The sequence below is a fragment of the Rhinolophus ferrumequinum genome, chromosome 2 (genome assembly GCF_004115265.2).
Source record: "Rhinolophus ferrumequinum isolate MPI-CBG mRhiFer1 chromosome 2, mRhiFer1_v1.p, whole genome shotgun sequence".
In the NCBI taxonomy this organism is placed as follows: Eukaryota; Metazoa; Chordata; class Mammalia; order Chiroptera; family Rhinolophidae; genus Rhinolophus; species Rhinolophus ferrumequinum.
Genome location: NC_046285.1, coordinates 103,922,081 through 103,941,851, shown reverse-complemented (window position 1 = coordinate 103,941,851; position 19,771 = coordinate 103,922,081). Strand labels below are relative to the sequence as shown.

Here is a 19,771-nt window from a genome sequence, read left to right as displayed (position 1 = left end):
TAAAAACATAGATTAAGATCAAAATAGTCATATTTTTAGATGATACATTGACATCCTCTTATGTTTCTCTACTGCACTTTAATAAAAGAACTCTACGAACACTTTGAGCAAATCCATTACAATCTCATCACAGCAAACTTGAACGGTAGCATGTTTGGGCTATTTCATTGTGGCCTTCACTGGGATTAGAAAATTTGGTCTTGATACTACAAAGAAATCTTTGCAATGAGGTTTTAATTTGTTAGGTATTTGTTGAAATCAAAATCACCAGATTGAACACACTGTCAAATCTTTTTAACATAGAACATGCTATTGGAAAAATGAATTGTTAGAAGCAAGTTGCTTTCCCATTTAAATATATCTGTGAATATTAATACATGATTTGCATGTGTAAATCTGAAAAAACAAAACATGGAAACCTAAAGGCTTCTATTCCTTTTTCATTAAAAGCCTAATGTAATGCACATTTTTTGGTTATATAGGTAGACCAAGTGTCTAGATTGAGAAATTTGTGGTTGCATGTTTGCTTAAAAAAAGGCTTTTTGTTGTCGTTTTCTTTTTCGTAACATAAACCAGAATAGGTTATTTACCTACAGAGTCTGTGTCCTTTTCTCTGTTTCTAGTATACTTTCATCTGAAATACTGATACCAGTATCTTTTACCACTGCAGGCAAGAAAGGGAAGAATTCCTAATGATATTTTCAGGTGCATGGAGTTTGATTTTTGATCTCTACTGAAATGTTTAAACCTATTTTCAGTCCCATATTTACGCTTAATTTTGTATAAATTTCTCATTGGGTATGTGAAATCCTCTGCAAATACCAGAAAATGAAAATATTTAAGCCTCATGACTACTTTATGTAAAATTTCTTGACTATTTCAGTGTAATGAAAGGATTTCAATTTTGAATTTATAATTTACTGTGGTGAGGTTAATTTCTGTCAGTATTTGTATCATCAGCCTTCCTTCATAATGGAATTCCTTTTCGGGGTTAGTATTTAATTTGGACATATATTTGCCTTTTTTTAAGTGCTTGGCGTATGTAAATTTATTGTAACTGCATGAAATAAGCTTTTGTTTGAAACTTAACATTCTTGTATAATGTTCTCCTAAAAGTACGCAGAATTTTAATCATAGCCAAATGTATTATCATTACCCTATTTATAATTTTAATGCTTTTCAGAAATGATTTCTTCATAATATAATTGTGAAATCAAATTGAGAATCTTACTGGTAAAAATGTCATTTCATTCAACAAAAGGTGTAAGACAAAGTGATAGCCAAACAATCTTTTTATTTTGCAATTCAGTCATTCTATAAAACCAATTAATCCAGGAGTCTTAATGCAGTTTTAAAACATCACATTGGTAATCTTGTATATTCTAGCTCGCTAACCAACCTAAAGTTTCCTAAGCTCTTATGGGATAGCAATTTGGTCGATTGTTTATACTTAAATGTTCAAATTTTGCTTCGAAGTCCAGTCTTATAGTTTGGAGTAATGTGTAAAATTGCTAAATAATTGGTTTTATGTAAATGCTTTCGTTGCTTATTGTTTCTTCTACATCTTAAAACAAGATGTTTCTAACAACTTTCTGAGATTTTTTTTTTATTATCTCAAGAGTCTTCCCCGACCCCTTAGTATTTAACTTGGTGACTATTTATTGACAGGGTTCCCAAATGTAAAGCAATGTCATCTATTTTCAGCACAACTAAATCTAGGTAAATGGATTTTTATTTTTCATTGCAATCAAGACGATATTTTCATGTAAACTATGGTCAGTTGTCCTTTTCCTCCTGCTTGGAATGGTGTTCCGTGAACTTTGTCTTCCCGCAAAATTTAAGGAAGGGAACCAATTAAACACTTTGCTCATTAATGAAAGGCTATTTAAAGCGAAAACATTTTGTATTAGAAATGGCCAATTTTTAAAAAAGCAACTATTTTTGCATTCTCATCAAGTCTTTTAGATCAGCCTGACGATCATCAGCTTTTGAAATGTGAATTCCTACTACCAGAGTAAAGGTCTCATTTTTATAACACCACGAAGCACTGTGTTTCTTCCTGCCCTTCCATCCTTCCTCTGTCCACTGCCCCGAAGGCGTGCCGTGCCTGGGCAGACACTCACCTGGGAGAGGTCGCAGTTTGGAATCCGTGATTAATACACCAAAGCTCACCCTACCGCTCCTAACTAAAGTAGAAGCAAAACGATAACGGGGTAAAAGAGGATGAAGCAGCGGGGCCGGCCTCTTTTCGGAGCGCTACCGACTGGGGCGGGGCGGCGGCCGAGCCCCTCCTCTCCCGGGTCGGTCACCTGTCAGGACAGGAGGCCCTGACCTGTGTCGGCCTCTGCAGGCCCCGCCCTCCGGCTCACCTCTCGCCTCTAGCCTGCAGTCATCCGATCTCCGTCTCCCGGCTAAGGTCACACTGCGGGAGAAAACGCTGGGTTTGCGCGGCTCCAGGGGCCCAGAGCGTGTGCGCGGTCGTCGCAGGGGGCGTGGCAGTGCTTAGGGACGGTGCTTAGATGGCGTGGGGGCGTGGCGATGCTCCCGGGCAAGCGCGCGGAGGCGGTGCGGGGGGCGTGGCAGTGAGCCGCGGTCTTAGGAACCGGGCTCAGGGGCGGGGCGTGACGGGCACCGAGTGTGTGGCGTTGCTCGGGCGCGTGCGCGGGGGCGCCTGCGCCTTCCTGTGGCGCCACAGTTAGGCCCGGAGAGCGTGAGGGCTGCTATGGCGGCTACGTTCTTTGGGGAGGTAGTGAAGGCCCCATGCCGAGCTGGGACGGAGGACGAGGAGGAAGACGACGAGGGGAGGAAGGAGACTCCCGAGGACAGGGAGGTCCGGCGGCAGCTGGCGCGGAAGAGGTGAGGTCGTTGTTGCGGGGAGCCGGCGGTGCGCTCGGGCCTGCGGCCGCGGTTCCACATCCGGGCCCCGACGGGCGCCGGAGCCGGGGGTGGTTGCACAGGACCCTGGTGGTGGCCGTTCGTCCCCGGCCCCGCTCTGCCCCGGGCCTCGGGAAGTCCTCGGGGAGTCTGCAAATCCAAACTCCAGGAGTGGAGGCCGGCTCGTGTTGGCCTGCTGCAATTTCGGTGGACTGGTTGAATTCACGTGTTCTTGAACGGAACTGCCTCCAAGGCTTCCTTTAGCATTGATTTAGGTCGTTTCCTGCCGACTTGAAACTTCTTCCAGACTACAGTGCTGTGTCTTCGAGTCCCAAGTTTTTCATGCATTTGGTTCATGGGTATGAGACAGCACTCTTAAAACCTTTTTATTCTTTCCCCACTCTTCAGTCAGCAGCATTATATGTCAGTGGCAGATGGATAATGTTTGTTTTCTTTTAAGGTGTTATTTCCAAACACAAAAATTGGAGAAAATAGTAAAATGAAGATTTTGCCACATTTATCTTCCATTACCCCTAAGTGAATTCCAGTCACTATGGCCTTTCACCTCTACATTTTCCAGAATGCATCTCAAAAGCTCTAGGCGTTTTCTTATGCTATTATCACCCTAACAAAATTAGTAATTTTGATACTGTTTAATAGTCCATGATCATGTTTATCCAGTTGTCTCAGACATGACACTTTCACGTGGGTTTGTGTAAATCAGAATCCTAACACTGCCCACACATTCCACTTAGATGTTTTGTCCCTTGAGTTTCCTTTCATTTAGAGCAGCCCCCCCCCCCTTTTCACCCCTGCTGGGACACTGGTTGTCCTGTAGAATGTCCCACACTCGGGATTTGTCTGATTGCTTACTCTTGGTGTCATTTAACACTTGTGTTCATCACCTCCATATCCTGTAAATGGAAATTCCTTCTAGAGGCTGGGTCAAATTCAGGTTCAATATTTTGCTGGCAAGAATGCTTGGAAGGTGGTGCTTGCTGTTTCTTATTGCACACTATGCCTACTTGTCCCCCTTTTAGGGATGCTACCGTTTCCCCAAAAATAAGACCTATCCAGACAATCAGCTCTAACACATCTTTTGAAGCAAAAATTAATTAACACCCGGATTTATATTATGTTATATTATGGTAACGGGTCTTATATTTTTGCTCCAAAAGACACATCGGAGCTGATTGTCCGGCTAGGTCTTATTTTCAGGGAAACATGGTAAGATTGGTTGGTCAGTGGTTCAGGTAGACAGCCTGATCTCTGTTGCAGAGTTCTCTGGGAATTTTTTATTGAATGTTTTTTGTGTGTGTTTTTTTTAGTTTATTGGTTAGTCGTCACCTGAATCCACTGTTCCTGAGGATTATAATTAGGTTCTTTATAAAATTAAAATGTGTATTTTACTTAATACAAAATCATACATAGAGTATCCTTTTCATCATAATATGGTACTGATTATATTTATGTTGCCTTAGTTTTGTCTTGTTTCCCGTGTTAGGGAGGTGCGGCTCCTTCGAAGACAAACGAAAACATCTTTGGAAGTTTCTCTGCTAGAAAAATATCCTTGCTCCAAGTTTATAATTGCTATAGGAAATAATGCAGTAGGTAAGTGGAAATGCATTGGACTGCACATTTTGTTGAAAGAACAAAATCTCGTTACTTATTTCTTTTCATCATAAAAGATTTCAAGTATCTTGCTTCTTTTAGAAAAAGTCATAGCAGAGTAACTTTGTTTCTGAGTAAGATCTATCCCTGCTCATGTGGCACTGTCTTTTTGATTAACTTAAAAAATAATATTTGAAGGAACTGTTCTTGGCTTCAGGAACTTATAGACCTAAGGAACTGGTTCTAGTGTGTTGAGGTGTCTGGGATTCCCTAGGCTCCTGGGCCTATTTTGGCCAGACTTGGAGGGGCACAGTTGGCATGTATACACGGCCTCCTTGTAGCAATGGTTCGTAAATGTTTTTAAATTAACAAACTCTAAAAATAATAGTTATCAGTAACATTTTGAGTACTTAAGTTCTAAGGTTGTTCCATGCATGACTCCATTCGAGAGGTTACCGTTAAAACAGTGCAGTTCAATTAGAACAATATACATGTACAAGTTCCCACACCTGTATGATTTTGGGGGTTCACCGGTTCTGAGGCGAGCCTCCAGGATCTCCACTTCAAATCCCTTGCCTTGTACGGTAGCCTCAGTGCTCACAGAACTACATGGTCAGTAACTACTGATAAAGGTGAACTGACATCTCAAAATGCTTAACCATAGAGCTGGGAAGACTATGGGTGGAGCCGGGCCCCTTGTTAACTCTCTAGCCTTGACTTCCTGTTAAACTGTGGTAGCTTCCAGGGGAGAGATGCTAATAGAATAGCCATCTTGGAACCGGGGTCATTATTTTTCTTTTTCATGTTGGCAGCCGGTTGGAGCCCCGGGTTGGGGGTGTGAGTTCCCGCACTGCGGTGGTGGTTTTTGTTTTTTTTTCCTTTTTCCGAATAAATCGTTTTTCGTGTGGATTATTCTGGAGAGTTATTTTTGCCAGTTGGACATTTTGGGGGCTCCCCCAGGAACCTTGGTGTTAGTAGCAACGTGCTCTAACTGAGCTAAATGTCGACGGGCAAAAATAACTCTCCGGAAAAATCCACAAGAAAAACAATTTATTCGGGAAAAGAAAAAAGCAACAAAAACTACCACCGCAGTGTGGGACCGCACACCTGCAACCCGGGGCTCCAGTGGGCTGCCCATGTGAAGAAGAAACACAAAGACCCCGGTTCCAAGATGTCTATTCTATTTATTAGCATCCCTCCCCTGGAAGCTACCGCAAAGTTTAACCGGAAGTCAGGGCTAGAGAGTTAACAAGGGGCCCGGCTCCACCCATAGTCCTCCCAGCTCTATGGTTAAGCATTTTGAGATGTCAGTTCACTTTTATCACAACTGACTCACTTATATAAAGTTCTACTAGCCTAAACTTTTCCAGGTAGTGTGTCACTGTGAGAGTATGGTAAAGTCTGTCAGTAAACCTGTCTTCTCCATTCCTGACTCGAATGCCATCTGTACTCAGGGTGTGCCCTTTAACTGCTTAAGGCCTCAGTTTCCTTTTCTGCAAAATGGTGGTGGAAGGTTGATGGTCTCCAATGGCTCTTTTAGCTCTAGAATTCTAGAGTGACTTGAGTGAACGTAACTTGTTTGTTGAATAGAAAATGCAGCTTGAAGGACCAAACACTAACTGATGTGAATTGTTTCTCACAGCATTTTTGTCGTCATTTGTTACGAGTTCAGGAGTCTGGGAGGAAGTTGGTTGTGCTAAACTCTGGAATGAATGGTGTAGAACAACGGACACTGCACATCTGTCCCCCACAGAGGCTTTTTGCGTGTTTTATCATCTGAAATCGAATCCCTCGGTATGTGGGAATTAATTTGCATGTTTGAGAAGTAGTTGTGTAGGCATCATTTGTGTCGTGTTCATGTGAATTCCACGTTCCTCTGTATTTACTTTGGGGCTGAGGAGTTCCGCCTGTAGGTAGTGGTAGTAACCGCTTTATTGTTTCTGAAAGTATTCATGTGGCATATCCAGGGTGTTGGTAAAAGCCTTAGGAAGTTCTGAAATAACTGTTAGAAACAAACCGTAAACATTAGATATTAAATCTTGCTCTCATTCAAAAAATTATTTTAGTTGGTGACTCTACACATGCAAAAAACATGTTCACTCCATCAAAGCAGGGTGCTCTCCTTTGTTGCTGTCTACCCTGTATTTAGCCAGTGCCTGGTGCATGCTAGAAACTCAGTTAATGTTGTTGAACAAATGCGTGTTTCATGCATTCTAAATACAATTCTGTTGACATCAGGCTTTCAGCTGAGCCTAATGTGTCCTGATACTTTAAGTCATTCCGTGGCTTCTGCTGAATGATTTCTTTGGATCGCACCTGTCCTCCTCCTCCTCGCGTTCAGAGGACACAGCGCTGGGCACGTCAGGCAGGTGAGGTGGAAGCAGGTGCCGTGTCTCCCCATTTGCTTGTCCAGCAGCGTGCCTTTCCACAGCTGCTGAGCACTTGAACCAGGGCCAGGGCCAGGGATTCAAACAGTGAAGGAAGTTGATCATTCCATAATACTGTAGTATAATGTCACTTACTTCAAAAGGTAGGGACCAAATGTTAGCCTTGAAAACTCTAGAATCCAATTTTATAATACTTGCAGTTTATTTCTATAATGTGTGATCCAAAGTTATTGAAGTTTCATAATGATTTTTATAAACACTCAGTGTTTCTAGGAAATAAAGAAACCATAAGCATATTCTTTATCTGATCCTTAGTGGAAAGGTTTCACTTTAGAATGGGTAGTGAAGGTCAAGTAGGAGAAATTTCTGCATCTGGTTGTACCATTTACTGGTTAGATAGATCTCTTGATTATTCTGAACCTGCATGTGTACCTAATTACATATCCACTCTTTTTCCTCTTCCCTGTCCTGGGCCCCCCCTTTTCCCCTCTTGTGCTTCCTTTGTGTACTTGTTAACCTGTCTGACAGTATTTTAATAGCAGACGTGATTGACTTCTATGGCTAATATTGTTCCAAGAGCATTCATCATTAGGAATGTCATTTTCTTGTGGCAGAGCAAATGATTTCACCTCCTGGAACTTGGTTTCTTAAATAATACCTTCATTAGAGGCATCGGCAACGCTTTAGGGTACCATTTGGGTGAGAGCCCGTCAGGCTGCCGGCGTGTACTCTGGTAGCACCTCGTGTTTAGCGCTTACATTTGACACTTATTTTGAGTTTGGTCTTCACAATGTGTGACCCTCAGAAGGGCAGCAGAGCGGGTACTGTCCCTGTTTTATAAAGCGGATTCTGGTGTTATGTACTGGGGTGTCTTCAATGTCTCATGCTGAGTCTTGTGGTTGCACTGTCAGTATGTGCTTTATTCTGATAGTACTAGATAGGTTGGTGCAAATGTAATTGCGGTTTAAAAGGTTAAAAATAATTGCAAAAACTGCAATTACTTTTGCACCAACCTAATAATTGCCAGGAGTAGCTTGATTCTTAAATTTTAAAGAAAAATAAGCCAATAGCAAATTCCAGAAAATAAGTTTTCTAAATCTTATATTACGATTCATATGACATATATATATATATATATATATATATATATATATATATATATATACACACATATATATATATATGTGGTAATAGTTTGATGTGTATGTAAGATTTATTTGACCTTAGAAGAACTTGGAATTGGGTTTTTCAGGTTTTGCTTTGTCAGTGCAGCTGCTACGTTGCCGAAGACCAGCAGTATCAGTGGCTAGAAAAGGTAAGAGCCGCAGGCCGGGAGTGGTTGGGCGACAGGAGCTGCTGCCTTTTGCTAAGGGGTCAGCATTTGTACACTTAAACCTACATAGTCAGATACTGAACTGGGGAAAGTATTTGGGTTTTTTCCTCAAAATAGTGTAGGAATTTGTTACAGAGTGTAAAGAATCAAAGAACTTATGTAACCAACATAATCAGCACCGTGCTAAAGATTGTATGTCACAGAAGCACAAAACAGTTGAGTTCCTCCCATCCATCTTATTATTTTGTTTGAAAGAAAAACAAACTACCTGCATGAAACCGAACAGGGTCATGGTCAAGGGTGAAAATGACAGTGCTGGAAATGCTGGGGTATGGGGGACAGGAAACAGGTGAGAACGGGGGTCAGCTGCCACTCTCCAAACTCCAGAATGTATCTGTTTTTCTTAGCATTAGGATGACTTAATTGAGGCTTCATTTTGTGGGGAAATTATGCATATAGCATGTGCCCAATAAAACAAATTTTTCAGTGAAGAATTTAACTGAACTAGGAATTTTAAAGAATAATCATAATTGTGTCAGTTACGTATTATTTTTAAATCAAGTAGACCTTTTATATGCATTTTACAACATTTCAGTTTAAATCTTAGGTATAATTGTGTATAGGTATTACAGTTAATTAGAAGTAAAAAAATTTGTTTCTCTTGTTTTAAATTGTAGACAAGTTTCCATTTCTCTACATATACTCGTTTTAAAGCAGACTGGCATACTTAGAAATGCTTATTAAAAGTTATTAAGTGCATTTTATTAAGTGAGGAATTATTTAAGAAGGTCTGAGAACCTTCTGATAATTACACGATTTTTGTAATTCATGTACCTGTGTGTATTTTTTAGGGAGAAGGTGCTGTATTAATTTGTATTTTTAATTTATGTAGATTGACTATTATCTAAAATAAATTTTATTATTTTTGTACTATGGGGCAACTTTTCTCTTCCAGACTTGAAAAAATGTAAAATTACTCATTGCCAAAACAACATTTCTTAATCCGTATTTTTTTCCCTACGGATCCTCTCTGGGTCCCCCTGCTGTTTGGTTCATGTCTGCCTCATTAATCTTGATAATCACATGCAGTCCAACCGCGTTGTCAAATGTTGTGAATTCAGACTATAAGTATTACAGGGAGGGTGATAAATGAGGTATTGTGAGTAATGTTACATCTCTTAAATGGGATATACCTGGTAACAAATGTATGTAGTGTTAAGTTTTTTGTGTTTATTTACAAAACTGTAATATAATGAAATTAGTCTTAGAAATCATTTATGACACATAAATCTTCACTTCTGTTGTTATTTAAAATAACCCTTTTTTTCTCTTCATAAAATTCTTTCAAACAAGGTGCAATGACTTAAAATCTAATTTTTTTCCTTTTAAAAGTAGCTGCTTTCTTTGTAGCACTATAGATTTTTTTTTTTAAGGAGAGTGCAGCTCACAGTGGCCCATGTAGGGATTGAACTGGCAACCTTGGTGTTATTAGCACCACGCTCTAACCAACTGAGCTAACTGGCCACCCCGATAAGCACTATAGATTTTTAAAAGCTGAAAGAGTCCTTGGAAATCCATCAAATACAAACTGAGGAGAACATAGAGCGATTGGAACTTGCCTGCAGTTGTAGTATACAGCAGTCTCCCCTTTATCTGCTGGGGGTACGCTCCAAGACCCCCCCCAGTGGATGTCTGGAAACATTGGATAGTACTGAACCCTATATACACTGCTTTTCCTATACATATGTACCTGTGATAAAGTTTAATTTATAAATTAGACATAGGAAGAGATTAGCAACAATAACTAATAATAAAATAGAAAAATTATAACAATATACCGTAATCAAAGTTTGGGACCATTATTAAGTAAAATCAGGGTCATTTGAACACTAGCACTGTGATACCGAGACAGTGAATCTGATAACTGAGGAGGTTACTAAGTGACTAAAGGGCAGCACTGGACAAAAGATGATTCACGTCCTGGGCAGGATGGAGCCAGATGGCCCGAGAGTTCATCGCCCTATTAAGAATGATGTGCAGTTTAAAACTTAGGAATTATTTATTTCTGGACTTTTCCATTTAATATTTTCAGACCACGGTTAACCACGGGTAACTGAAACTGTGGAGAGCAAAACTAGATAAGGGGGAACTACTTTTATTTGCCGGCATCATTGGTGGGTAGGAGAGGGTGTGACTACCACCAGTGCTAGTGGCAGGCAGTCAGCCACTCAGTTTGGATGACGTTCCTGGCTGTTAGAAGACTTTCTCTGGCCATCTTTGTTCCGAATTCCATTTACTTAACCGAAACTCCCTTGGTAGGTACTGCTGGCCTTTAGTTCCCAGATGGCGAAAGTGACTTGGAGAAGGTCACCCAGCTAGAAAGATCAAACCTGTGTGAGGGGACTGCAAAGCATGTGTGTGATTTTCCGTGGACGCTTCTACCCCCGCAGGCGTGATATTACTGTGAATGGTGTTAGATAAGCAACTAGAGGGATGTTTCTGTTCCAAAACAAAATGATATATATATTTTAATTTGAAATCCATTTTGTGTTAGGTTTTTGGCTCTTGTCCAAGGAAGAATTTGCAAATAACTGTTCTCACATGTCGACATGTTACCGATTATAAAACTTCAGAATCTACCAGCAGCCTTCATCCTCCTTTCCTGAAAGCCCTAAAAACACAGAATTTCAAAGAGCCTCCATGCTGTTCACTGCTAGAACAACCCAATATTGTGCATGATCTTCCTGCAGCAGGTGGTGTTAAAATTCGTAAATTTATGTTCTTACTGCTTTGATAGTTGTTACTTTGAATGTTAGAGATCTTTCTGAGGTAGTGTGCCACTGATGATTAATACCAGGGGTGCCAAAAAATGTATACATGACTTCTATTCATCTTTTGTCATCGGTATATATTGAGTATTACAATTTTAATAGTTTTTTCCTTTTTTAAAATGTATGTACATTTTTTTGGCACCATCTGTATATTGCTGTTTGTCCTTGATACCTATAGTTGCTAGTACATTCTATTTTTAGTTTAAAAATTTTCCAGTCACAGTTACCATATGAGCCACTCAGAGTTCTTAACTATTACCCTTCAGAGTTGCTCTGTTTCTTTTTGGTCTTTGGTCTTTGACGAGCCTATGTTAGATGTAAATTGCTGGCACATGAAAAGTTAGTAAAGTGTTTTAATTGTCAAAATGGAAGGTTTCATATATTGAAACTTGAGGGTTGCTTTCATACTTTATTTTTTTCCTGTTACTAATTATACCTTAGCATCATATCAAAATTAGATTGTCACTGACTTTTCTTTCAGTAGTTAATATGTTATAAATTAATTGTTACTGGTTAATAAATGAAAGGATTTTTTTCTTTAAATATTAAATTAATTAGAATAAGTTGCTAAATATTTTACATTATGCATTGTATATTATTTACATTTTTACTTTATAGCCAGCAAAATTTTATCTTGTAGCTTCTTAAATGTGTCTCAATGCAAAATAAACATGTTTGCAAATGCAAGAGAATACTTAGGAAAATAATTGGCTTTGAAAGAAAATATGCATTCTAATTGGTTCAAAAGTTCAGTAAATGCTTTGATTAAAAGAGGCAACAAAGACGACTATTTTTAAAAGCAGCCTTTATTATTTAGAGATGTTTAATTTAAAAATTCTGTAGTAGAAAACTTAAGTGGTTTTTTTCCTTGTATATTCATAGTTCTGAGTTACTGTCAAGTATGGAAAATCCCCGCCATTCTGTACTTGTGTTATACTGATGTGATGAAATTAGACCTAATTACAGTTGAAGCTTTTAAGCCTGTACTTTCTTCCAGAAGCTTGAAAGGTTTGGTTAAGGTAAGGTTTTAACTCACTGACTTAATAGCTGAGTTTTTTTTTTCCCCATGGCTCTTTTCAGTTTATTGCATGAAGGAGTTACACTAGTCCAAGTTAAAAGCAGACCCCAAATGGTTACATTATACAAGCTGTGAGGTTTTTAAACTTGTGACAAGGGACAGAAAGGAAACTCTACTCATTGCAAGGAAATCCTCACTTAAGTAAGCTTCAGTGAGCCAAAAGCACCTAAAACCCATAAACCTTCAGCTCGTCCTCCTTAGCCAGTCCAGTCTCGATGAGGAACTGGCGTATGTTCTTGCGCCGGTCACCCTGAAGCTGAATTACTTCTCCATATTCTGGATGCTCAATTACAGTACCGTTGCAGGCAAATTTCTTCTTAAAGGCCTTCACTAGTTTCTTTTTATCATAATCATCAGCGATCCCTTGGACAGTAGTAAGGGTTTTCCTGCTGTTTCTCTGTTGAATTCTTATATGGATATAATCCTCAGTGCCAGCAGGAAGCAGATCATCACCCTCACTTGCATCAGCAAAGGGGTCAAAAGAGTGGAGGTTCTGGATGGTGGACATACGATACGATTCCTTTTCCTCAGTGGAAATGGCCTGCGGAAGGCGGCGGCAGGAGAAGGCGGGCAGGGGGGATGGAGCATCCGGAAGCGAGGGGGCTCAAGGGGGAGATTGCTGAGTCCTCGGCGGCAGCTCAGTGACTGGGGCCAGAGTTATTTTAATGAACTTAATAACAAACGTGAATGTATGCTGTCAATTGAAAACCTAAGTAACACTTAGAGAGATCCTTTTTTCTCAAAGCTTTCTAATCTGGCAGTTTGAATTTGATAGTCACTCTATTTTCTAGATACACCTCTGTAACTTGAGGAGCGTTATGTTCAGGTATGCTAGATGAGCGCAATGCATTTAAAAGCCATATGGCTGTGCAGAAAGATAGTTTTACGGTTCAAGAAGTTTCTATAACTAGTTAATTTGGAAAATTGTAAGTTTTGAGAAGGCATTTAATTAATTTGGAATTAATTGAACCAATTTGGAAGGTGGTAGTTTTTGAGAAGGCGTATGGATCCAACATACTATGTAACATTTATTCACCTAATTTTGCACAGGACTGGATATGTGCAGATATATAAACCCATTCCCCGATTTCAGTTTGTATCTCTTGGGCCCTTCCCAGAAAAATACATGTCAGAGCACACACAAAACGTTTTGTTTCCTTCTGTAGTTAACTGGCTCTTTCCACTTGGTTGAGAGCAGAGGCCGTGGCTGTTTAGTTCATATTGTGGTGCAGTGCTCAGCACACAGGCACTCGAGAAACATCTGGGTGTGATTCTGGCTCGGCTGTCACACAGCGTTTGTCACCTCTCAGCTTTTCAGAATATTCTCTGAAGGGGAAATTCAAATAACGTCTTTAACCTTTTCATTTCTTGCTTTAAGCATAGGATTTGTGGGAGGGCGAGGTGGCTGTGTTGAGTGGTTTTCTCAGTGACCACATACAGTCATCCTGAGTTCATGGTTTCTGTCGACCTAGAAGTGGTCGTTGAAATGAGCCAGCTCCAGCAGAGTAAAGGTGGTATTTGATGAGCGCAGTGGAATTCTCTCGAGTGCCTATTGCTCGAGTGCACAGGGGATTGTCATGCTAGGCGGACGCGGAAGAGCACCATTGCGTGCCAGCCGAGTGGAGGGCGAGGTCACCCTGAGGAGAGGATCCACCGGGAGAGGGGCAGCTCAGCTGCACGTGAAAGCTGGGTGAAGCCCAGCGGACGTGTGCCGGGGGAAGCGGTGTGAGGCCGGTGGGCGAGGGCAGGGCTCTGGGGGGACGGGGATGGGTGTGGTGGTGGGCTGTGGGGAAGCCAGGGCGAGCTCCCCGCCTCCGGGCTGCAGGGGGCCTGCTGTGGCCATGACTTCCCTCAGCGAGCTTCTGATGACGGCAGGGCGGAGACACTTAGGTGTGCCACCCACTTGCCTGTTTGTTTCCCAGGGGAGATGAGAGGCAGTGTCTGTTCCATTTGCGTGCCATTCTTTGTTTGTGTCTTGAAGGCGTAAGTTGCTTCCAACTGCATTTTCAAGTCTCACTTCATTAACAACTTTATTCTCTCCTTTCAGAATATTCCCCAGAGCACAGAGGTACTGAAGAAATTGGTGACAACAAATGAGATTCAGAGTAACATTTACACATGATTCCAGAGAGTGTTTTGTAAAGTATGTCACCCATCCATTCGTTTACGGGGAGCAACTGCACTGTGTTATAGGTTACTTTTTTTCAAGCGGGTTATTCTGAGGGTGTTAAAAACAGAATAAACTTATTTAAATTCATTGTAGTTTTAGTTCCTATTTCATGGTGGTGCTGTTCACGACTGAAATAAACCCGACATTTTTCTTTATCCACTAGATGGGAGTATTGTATTTGAATATTTTGAGGTAATATAGTTAAAACTTTAAAAAGCTGCAGATGACAACAGGTTGTATTAATATGGCAAAGTATAGTTAATTTCCTGCAAAAATTCTGTATGATATCTGAAAGTTGGTGATCTGTTGGTGGTTCTTAATATGTGAAAAGTTTCTGACTATTTTATGAGTTCTGCAGTTTTTTTGTTTTGTGGATAAAAGTTGATAAGGTTACAAAGTTACATATTTGCTCAAAATGAAACAGAAACATGCATGTCATCACATCAGTGCTGTCTGACAAGTAGTCCCTTCACCCAGACTTTCCCAGGGATCTGTCCCAAGGTTGGCTGGTTGGTATCACCAGCTGTACTGGGGCAAAGCATTATCATTTGAATGTGACTTGAATCATGAACTTTAAGAACCCACACTACTTCACAAAACCACAAACTAAAGTGCATTAGTGAAAATAAATTTTAAAATAGTGAAGTTTAGAAATGCTTCTTATCCTTTTTCATCCTCGTTAGTTATTGACTCATTTATATATTACAGATTGAGACAACTTACCCATTTATGTCTTCAGGATTCAGTTCATTTACTGTTCCTGGTAGTGGTTGGGGGTGGGGAGGGAGACACTGATCGCTGACTCCTTGAGTAAGCTTGGTTTCCTTCGAATAATCAAGCGCTAAAAGTTTTGTGCATGGCCCATGTGCGAACATGTCCGGGTGATAGAAATTAAAGTGTTTTCCTCATTGCAAAAAAGCAGGCATCCATTTAGAAGTGTGTTTGCAGAGCCCTGAGGTAATATCAGTTGTGAGAATGAAAAGACATAAAAATCTAGATGATTGAATTTTAAGGCCAAAGTATCCAGACAGATAAGAACAAAACAGTTACCGGTGGTGTCTATCTGCCCTTACTATCTAGTACCCACCACTTTACCTTGAAGGCTGAAAGCAATCACTATCCATTTTCCATGAATGTGCAGGTTGGAGGGGGCCCCTGCTAGTCTGTACCATGAATGGCTGGTCTTGGCTCCTGCATCTACAGTCATGTGTCTGACGTGAGCTGGGCTGGGGCCTGGCTGGTGTAGGATGGCCTTGGCTGGCATGACTTGGCTCTTGTTCCCTCAGCAGGGAAACCTGGCGATGTCCTCAGACCTGCTCCGGCATTTGTCATAGGTGATTGCAGACGAGCAAGGGAGGGAACAGAAACTTGCAAGTGCCTTTTCAAGCCTCTGTGGCAGATCTGCTGCAGTCCCAATGGTCCCGTGCAGAGGCAGTATGGGAAGGTACCACCGAAAGGTTTGGATGGGGTGACATGACAAACTGGGGTCATTAATACAGTCCACATGCCTGCGTCAGTCTGCCCTCTGACCACAATTCTCATGCCTTCCCACCTGCAAGGTAGGCGCACGCCAGTCCTAGACACCCAGTCTCCTCCAGTTATATCAGGTTTGAAGTCCAGGGTCTTGTCATCTAGATGCATCTTCAACAGAAACCTACAAAATTAAAAGACAGGTGATCCTCTACATACCAGGTGCACGTGGTGAGACAGGGACAGGCCGTCTGCAAGAAATGTTTCATTTAAAAGGTGAAGACTAGGACACGTGAGTGGTCACTGGTCTACCAAGTCTGAAATTCCACTGGGCATGGTGCCAGATGGCCTGACTTGGAGTGAGAAGTGTTCCTTGGCGGGGCCTAGTTTCTGTTTTCTGGCAGAGACTCTCTAGTCTAGTTCTTAGCCCTAAGATGTCCATTTTCATCACATGCCTTGTCTGGTCCCAAATAAATGATCTTTGATAGCAGTTGAGTAGCTTTCTTATCCATAGAAAGATGAGTGTCTGAAGTACAATACCCTTAAAAACATTGTGGGCTTCCTATGTATCTAATAGTCTACATGCTCCCAATGTCACACTGTCAAAAACTGAAGGTCTGGGATTTTGCTGACGTGCGAACTTACAGGTAAACCTGCCACAATTTCATGGCTCCTGGAATAAGACCTGAGACCCGTGGATTGGAGACAGGACTATTACAGCCTAGCAAGAAGTGAGCTCCATGTTGTGTCCGTTCCGCTTGTTCCCCAAGCCCCATGGGGATGATGCAGAACTGTCTAGGTGGGTGCTGTGCACGCAGTGGGTCTGCGTCACAGCTGAGGAACCTCGCACTTAGGGAGGTCTAAATCTTTTATAATGGACAAGAGCAAATCTGCTTTTTCTCTGTAGGAGACATATCTTACAGACATTAAGCAAATCTGCCCTTTATTGTAGGAGACACGACCTTCCAAGACTGCTATACAGACAGCCTTGAAAAGACAGCACCTCTGCCCCCCAGTGCAGAAATGGGGGGGCCAGTGAAGAACAGTGTCCCAGTGCTATTTTCCCCTTGTACCTTTACTGCCCCACCGGCCACTGGTCAGTCTGACCAGCAGGTTTGTGAACAGCTTGGATGTTGGGATGAAAGAGGAGCCAGGATGAACCCCAGGGCTGTGGTCTGTGCAGCTAGAAGAATGGGAGCTGCATCAGCTGAGCTGGGGGATGCTGCAGGTTACAGAGAGAAGCCCAGCATGGTTTGGGGATAACAGATGCCAACTAGACATTCAGGTGCAGGTGTTGAGTGGGAAGTTGGACATAGCCTGGTGGTGCCTGTGAGGCAGGTCCCGGCTGGCAGCTAAAGATGGGTGTCGTCTGCAAAGGGACATTTAGTGTCGTGGCCTGGGTGACATCACCAGGCAGTGAGTACAGAGAGGACAAAAGGAAGGGCCTAGGCCCTGCCGTATCGGTGGTCAGAGAGATGACAGGAGACCAAGAAGAGCACCCAGTAGATAGGATGGAACCAGGAGGCCATGTTTTCCTGGATGCTTGTGACGAAAATGCTTGAAGCAAGAAGAATTGCTTATCAGGGCTTCCTGCTGCTGACACATTAAAGAAAGTGAGACCAAGGCTTAATGGTGGATTTAGCAGTGTGTTAGGTAGTTGAATGAGTTATATGTTCCTTGCTTTCCACTGATTAAGAGTAACAGGTCAATAATTATTTAAGAGTATAGAATTTGTAATTAACTTGAATGGTGGTGGTTTCTGGAGAAATGTGATCAGCAGAATGAACACAAATGATTACCCACAATTCTGATTTCTCTCTCTTTAATGCCAATGGAGACTCATTTCCAAATTGTATTCCAGTCTTGCAACTTTAATTTGGGCTGGGATAGGGGCAGAAGGAAGGGGGATGTACAAGAAAGATGAAAAAAAAGAAAGGACTTCCTGCATTGATGGCTGCCTGGAGTTCTGTGTTTTTATTTATTTTTTATTTATTATTTGTTTTTTAAAGATTTTATTGGGGAAGGGGAACAGGACTTTATTGGGGAACAGTGTGTACTTCCAAACCTTTTTTCCAAGTCAAGTTGTCCTTTCAATCTTAGGGGGGGAAGGTGCCGTTCAGCTTCAAGTTGTTGTTCTTTCAGTCTTAGTTGTGGAGGGCGCAGCTCAGCTCCAGGTCCAGTTGCCGTTACTAGTTGCAGGGGCGCAGCCCACCATCCTTGCGGGAGTTGAACCGGCAACCTTGTGGTTGAGAGCCCACTGGCCCATGTGGGAATCGAACCGGCAGCCTTCAGAGTTAGGAGCATGGAGCTCTAACCGCCTGAGCCACCGGACCGGCCCCCAGGAATTCTGTGTTTTTAGAGAAGAGGCATGAGCAATTGAAGCATGGATTCCAAATTGGGACTCTGATAAATACGGTGTCAAGAGAAGCGCTGATAGATTAGGCTAGGTTGGGAGTCTCCAATAACAGGAGGAACTCAGTTTGCAATCCATGCCTTCCAGTTATGTGTAGCTTCTGGGTTTATAATCGCCTTTAGAATAACTTGCCATCGGTTATCCAATCTGTAGCTCACACCCTCACGCAGTCACCAGAGTGACAGTATGGATGGATCTAGAAGGTATTGTCTTGAATGAAGTCAGAGAAAGACAAATGCCATATAATTTCACTATATGTGGAAGCTAAAGAACAAAATCAATGAACAAACAAAACAGAAACAGACTCATACCGTGTTTCCCCAAAAATAAAACCTAGCTGGACCATCAGCTCTAATGCATCTTTTGAGCAAAAAATTAACATAAGACCCAGTCTTATTTTAATATAATTAATACTGGGTCTGTAATATATATAATACCAGGTCTTATATTAATTTTTGCTTCAAAAGACTCATTAGAGCTGATGGTCTGGTTAGATCTTATTTTCGGGGAAACACAGTAGATAGAGAACATTTTGATGGCTGCCAGATGGGAGCGGCGTTGGGAGGATGGGTGAAAAAGGGGAAGGGATTAAGAAGTACAATTGAGGGGCCGGCCAGGTGGCTCAGGCGGTTAGAGCTCCCTGCTCCTAACTCCGAAGGCTGCCGGTTCGATTCCCACATGGGCCAGTGGGCTCTCAACCACAGGTTGCCAGTTCAATTCCTCGAGTCCCGCAAGGGATGGTGGCAGCGCCCCTGCAACTAAAATTGAACATGGCACCTTGAGCTGAGCTGCCACTGAGCTCCCAGATGACTCAGTTGGTTGGAGTGCGTCCTCTCAACCAAAAGGTTGCCATTTCGACTCCCGCGCAAGGGATGGTGGGCTGTGCCCCCTGCAACTAGCAATGGCAACTGGACCTGGAGCTGAGCTGCGCCCTCCACAACTACGATTGAAAGGACAACAACTTGACATTGAAAGGACAACAACTTGACTTGGAAAAAAGTCCTGGAAGTACACACCATTCCCCAATAAAGCCCTGTTCCCCTTCCCCAATAAAAAAATCTTTAAAAAAAAAAAAAAAAAAAAAGAAGTACAAATTGATAGTTACAAAATAGTTATAGGGATATAAATTAAAGCACAGGGAATATAGTCAATGATACGGTAATAACTATGCCTAGTGCCAGGTGGGTTCTGGCCTTATTGAGGAGATCACCTCGTAAGTTATAATATATAAATGTCTAATCACTATGTTGTCCACCTGAAACTAATATAAAGTAATATTAAATGTCAACTGTAATTGAAAAATAATAAAAAAATAAATATAGTCACCACAAACATTTTTCAATATGAAAAATATTGCCCGCTCCTATCTGGTGCCCTGTTTAGCTAAGAACTATCCGACGCTGCTTGAATAAGCTCCTTACGACCACAGACAGAAGCCTGTGTCAGCATTCTCTGCAGATTATGTTTGCTCTTGGGTGGACTCCCATGGCAGTGCCACTCTTCATTAGTGCCTCAGGAAGGGAAGGGGGAGCAAAGTCACATCGTTTTGGTTCTTGATAGCACGTTTGGCAGAGGCCACCCTGAGTTCCCTGCAAGTCTCGGTG

The 19,771-nt window shown here is 41.8% G+C and overlaps 2 protein-coding genes across 3 annotated transcripts; one reads left to right on the top strand and one right to left on the bottom strand.

The window, feature by feature from the left end:
* The first annotated feature begins 2,639 nt into the window (after window positions 1-2,639).
* Window positions 2,640-14,371, top strand: PSMG1 (proteasome assembly chaperone 1). Of its 2 annotated transcripts, none has more exons than XM_033090273.1 (7): window positions 2,640-2,856; window positions 4,356-4,485; window positions 6,128-6,279; window positions 8,125-8,187; window positions 10,760-10,958; window positions 11,919-12,055; window positions 14,162-14,371. In XM_033090273.1, the coding sequence occupies exons 1-7, from the start codon at window positions 2,761-2,763 to the stop codon at window positions 14,234-14,236; spliced, it is 852 nt and encodes a 283-aa protein (XP_032946164.1). In that variant the 5' UTR covers window positions 2,640-2,760; the 3' UTR covers window positions 14,237-14,371. The 2 variants fall into 2 exon arrangements, with proteins under 2 accessions (XP_032946164.1, XP_032946156.1); XM_033090265.1 differs by having other exon boundaries at window positions 2,641-2,856; window positions 4,379-4,485.
* LOC117013292 (eukaryotic translation initiation factor 1-like) lies at window positions 12,081-12,696 on the bottom strand. The gene has a single exon (XM_033090285.1). The coding sequence runs from the start codon at window positions 12,620-12,622 to the stop codon at window positions 12,281-12,283; it is 342 nt and encodes a 113-aa protein (XP_032946176.1). The 5' UTR covers window positions 12,623-12,696; the 3' UTR covers window positions 12,081-12,280.
* Window positions 14,372-19,771: the final 5,400 nt, after the last annotated feature.

Coding starts and splice junctions, on each gene's coding strand:
- PSMG1 (XM_033090265.1), top strand. CDS start 2,723: ATGGCGGCTACGTTCTTTGGGGAGGTAGTGAAGGCCCCATGCCGAGCT. Junction 6,280..8,124: donor ATCTGAAATCGAATCCCTCG/GTATGTGGGAAT, acceptor TGGGTTTTTCAG/GTTTTGCTTTGTCAGTGCAG. Junction 10,959..11,918: donor GCATGATCTTCCTGCAGCAG/GTGGTGTTAAAA, acceptor GTATATTCATAG/TTCTGAGTTACTGTCAAGTA.
- LOC117013292 (XM_033090285.1), bottom strand. CDS start 12,622: ATGTCCACCATCCAGAACCTCCACTCTTTTGACCCCTTTGCTGATGCA.